General features: G+C 28.8%; 1 protein-coding gene across 2 annotated transcripts in view; it reads left to right on the top strand.

The window, feature by feature from the left end:
* The first annotated feature begins 3,806 nt into the window (after window positions 1-3,806).
* LOC105125720 (peptidyl-prolyl cis-trans isomerase FKBP62-like) overlaps window positions 3,807-4,621 on the top strand; it is a 4,527-nt gene continuing 3,712 nt past the window's right edge. Inside the window, exons 1-2 of one of the 2 annotated variants that reach the window (XM_011026289.1) lie at window positions 3,807-4,205; window positions 4,285-4,371. In XM_011026289.1, coding sequence (XP_011024591.1) covers window positions 4,013-4,205; window positions 4,285-4,371 — 280 coding nt within the window. In that variant the 5' untranslated portion in view covers window positions 3,807-4,012. The remainder of the gene's footprint in view (window positions 4,206-4,284; window positions 4,372-4,621) is intronic. The other variant, XM_011026288.1, reaches the window with a different exon arrangement.

Here is a 4,621-nt window from a genome sequence, read left to right as displayed (position 1 = left end):
CCTAACCACACCTCCAAGAAAGAAAGCAATGAAAACCCGAGACAACCCCTGGTTAAAAGAACTAAACCCATCCAGATCATTAAGGGCAAAACCACCACCACACTAATAAAATCCACAATAAATTGACTTTATATCCACAACACACCCAACGGTTAAAAGGCCACACACTTTATTGTTTTTGTTAGTTATTCATTATGTATACATATAATACATAGTCAAGATAATATATAAATAGTTTTTTTTTGTTACTGCAAATAAAAAACAAACAAAAATATTAAATGAATAACAAGCATGTACAGATTCAGTATCTGATTTTAACAATGGTAAAAGAATATAAAAATATAACTAGGATATACAAAGTTTAAAAAAATAGAAGTTTCTAATATAAAATTTAAAAATTTACATATATTATAAAAAGACACTCTACCAAATTCTAAATATTTTTTTCTATAATTTACAATTGCTTCCTATAAGATTTTATATGTTGAAAATATTATAGGATCTTTTTACTATCAACATTTTAAAATATATTTTTTAATATAAATAATCAAATAATCATTCAACAAGTCATTCTTGATTTAATTGCATAACTAACTTTTAATTAATTTCATCCATGAGAATATTCTTTCTACTAATGCGATGGTTATTAGCAAAATTAATGCAAATTTTACAAGTAAAAAAACTAAAGCATATGCTAAATTTTAAACAAGATCATTGATTCCTTTTAGCTTTGAAAATTCTTCACAATATCTCGTGTCAAGAAACTAAGTTTCAAGTTAATTATCAAGTGTTGTAAGCTCAATTATGAAGAAGTTGGATGGATAAAGTTGATAAAGACATATCAATTTCTACTTATCAAAAACATGAAAAAACTCACTTTGACTAAAACATGGAATGCAAAGATGCAACTGTGTTTATATCATTAAAATAATTATTAAACTCTTGAAATTACATGTCAGTTGTTGTATAGAACAACTTATCTTGTTAATGATTCAAGTTTGTTAATAGTTGAGTATTACATTTTGATTGACCAGAAATGACAAACATATCATCCTTTTTAGAATATCAATGTAAATCTTATAGGTAAAAAATCATAAATTAACTAGTTTTATGTAAAAAAAAATATATATAACTCTTGATCAAGTTTAGACATATTATTCAATACTTGACAATCATAAAGAAATGTTTGGGATCTCTTGACTTTATAATTTAAGGATGTTACAATTAATATCATGTCCTTCATAAAAGAAAGAAATGTTATCAACTAGAGATTTGCATCCTTCATCCATCATCATTTGAAGTTGTTATTTTAAAACTTTAGTTAAAGTCATTGCATTTATGATATTTTGATATTTTCTTTGCAATGCTAGAGATCATTCATTTGTGATTTATAATATATTTTTCATCAAGTGGAAATTGAAAACAAATTCATAAGGTTGTATCGAGTCAAAAAAAATGCACAAGCTTCGCCTATTTTCTCTAGATTTACATGTTCTTCAATAATGATTTTAAGATCACCAATAATATAGGCTGAGAATGTAGTTAGATTTATCAAAGATTTATAATGTGAGTCCCAACTTTTCAAAGTATGGTTTCTTGATGTAAATCTCGATCACTTGAAATGTCATCATTACTAGGTGCTTCAATTATTTTGTTACGTTGCTCTCGCAAAGAAGATTTTTACTCTTGCATGAAGCTCCCACAACATTTGTCAAACTAAAAACCATATTGAATAACAAAATAATATAAGCATGATTTCTTGCTATACTAACAAGTGCTAGTTGTAATTGATGAACAAGCTGATGAATATAATATATGGATGAATTCTCCTTTATTATTAAAGCTTTCAAGTCATTAAATTCATCTTACATGTTACTAGCTTCATTATAGCCTTCTCCACATAAATATGGTATGCCAAGTCCATGTTTTGCAAACAATATCTCGATTTCATCCTTTTAAATGATAAAATAATTGTATTCTCAACATATACAATACTAAAAAAACATTTAACAAACACATCCCCTGACATCTACATGATGTAGAATAGTGGTCATTTCCTCTTTAATTGCTACATCGTGAGACTTATTAATTAAAATAGCAAAGAACTTACAATCAAGATCATTTAAGATGGTATTTTAGGATTTTTATTGTAGCAACACATACAATATATTTTTTAATGTCAGTTATAATTTTTAGATTATAATAAGATTTGTTTCAAACAACATTTTAAATTCCTTGATTATAATCGACAAGAAACCATAGAAGCTAAAGAAAGTTTCCTTAATTCTTTGAATTTTTAGATTCATCACGACTAGGAAAACTGGTTCTTGATACAGAAGAAAATAAATATAATCCTTCGATTTAGAGCTTGTTGATATGGTAAAAAATTTCAGGTTAGTTTGGGATAATAGCAAGATTTCAATCTGGTTATTTTTTTACTAAAAAAATTGATAAAAATACTATTTTCATTATTTAAAAAAACAATCAGAGGCCACCTTTCTTAATCCGAGATCAAGACTTTATTATGAGTCGATATCGATTCAGGATTTACAACTACTGTTATAACTGGTCTACAAATAATTGAAAAAGCCTTCACTTCAAACCAAAAGAAATTAAAAAAAAAAATCCAATTACCACTGGGGATCACCGCTGATTTCTCGATCTTTCCCCATCACTCCCAGCACTCCATGCAACAAGACCCCCGATACAATCCCAGCCGTCAACTTAACCAACCGGCAACCATTACGTGGTCCCTTCACACGTCACCAGAAAAACACTTGTAACGTTTTTGTTGGTTCCTTCACACGTCACAAGAAAAACACCTGTAGCTTTTTTGTTGGTCCATCACACGTCACTCGAGAAACACATGTAACTTTTATGTTTGATGAATCCACGGGTTAAAGCTCTGCATAGTTTTCTTACTATGATCACTCATCAATTATTTTTCTTAATGTAAGTACTTCGATCGAAATCTAGACATTAAATATTGACTTAGCTTTGTCACAATGGTGTATTGTATTTTCCAAAGATATTTTTATTTAAAAAATTTAAAAATAATTTTTTTAGAATTTTATTTTTCTTATATTAAAATAATAAAATTATTAAAAAAATATTTTTAAAAAATATTAAAAAATAAAAATTATCACAATCACACACTCAAACAAATTATAAAAATAAGACTCATTGCTCCTTTTTTTTATTCTAACCCAAGTTTAAGTTAATTTAGACATTTCAACACATTAATAATTTAGTCTCAATGATAAATTAGAGTCTATTTGATATAACTTATGAAAAATAATTTTTAATTTTGATTTATATCTTTTTAAGAATAAAATTTAACACAAAATAAATTAAAATTACTCTAAGTTATAATTATGTTTAATGAAAACAGATGAAGATAAATTTTTTATTAAAAAATACAATATTTGTAGAATCTATAAGTTAAAGGGTGTGAATTTTAACTTTAGATTAAACCAAAATTTTGACTTAGTTTTGTAATAAAATTTTAATGTAAATAAAAATTATTTCTAATAAAATGTATTTATAGTTTTTATATGAGTTAAAAGTTAAAAACAAGTCGCATCAATTTACTAAAGCGATACCAGACAAAAACTTAATGCAGCTCTATGAATAAAAAGAGAAAAATCAATTTGACAAGTCGAGTACCATATCACAAAAACTAATTGATTAAGGATCATATTGAGAAAAGTACAAACGTGTAAGGACTCATGAGCTTAAAAAAGTAAACTTTGATTTATTTTATTTTATTTTGTTTTGTTTTGTTTTGTTTTGTTTTTCTGGAATCATCTGACCTTCACTAACAAGCTAGCTAAAGTGCTAAACCCTCGTAGAAGTCTCTAGAACCCATTTATATCCTTCATATACAAAAGAGAGAGGCCTTCGGCAGTTTGGCTTCACTCCCTCACTAACTCTAATCACCAGCAAGCAGTTAGCTCTCTTTCTTTCTACAAATTAAGATCAGAATCACGTCGTCTTACGATTCGCGGCGGCAATGGAAGAAGACTTCGAGCTCCCTACCGGAGACGAGATGATGATGAACAACGACGACCAGCTTGATCTCCCAGACGAAGGTCCGATGCTGAAGGTAGGTGAAGAGAAGGAGATCGGCAACCAAGGCTTGAAAAAGAAGCTTCTCAAGGAAGGTGAAGGTTGGGACACTCCTGATAACGGCGACGAAGTCGAAGGTATTAATCGAAAGAGATTATCATTTGATATTTCCTTTTTTTCTCTGATTTGTAAATTTATTTTATTTATTCTTGACAGTTCATTACACGGGGACGCTTTTGGACGGAACTCAGTTTGATTCGAGTAGGGATAGAGGGACGCCGTTCAAGTTCACTCTTGGTCAAGGTTAGGGTTTCTTTTCTTTCTGTGAGAAACGCTATTTGAAATAATTCTTAATCTATTGTTAATGCTGTTTTTTTAACTATTTCAATTTCGAATGTGACTTCCTTATTATTATAATGCTACGAAGCATTTTTAAGAGATTCGCAATTGTTTCTCGGAAATTTTTATAAAGAAGTGATTAATGAGTGGAAACTGGAATGTAGAAGAATGTTAAGTAAATGGTAACCCGGGGGGGGGGGGGGGGGGGGGGGGG

This window comes from Populus euphratica, unplaced genomic scaffold (assembly GCF_000495115.2).
Source record: "Populus euphratica unplaced genomic scaffold, PopEup_1.0 scaffold58.1, whole genome shotgun sequence".
Classification (NCBI taxonomy): Eukaryota; Viridiplantae; Streptophyta; class Magnoliopsida; order Malpighiales; family Salicaceae; genus Populus; species Populus euphratica.
Note: the sequence above shows the minus strand (reverse complement) of the source record. Positions and strands in the feature narration are given on the sequence as shown.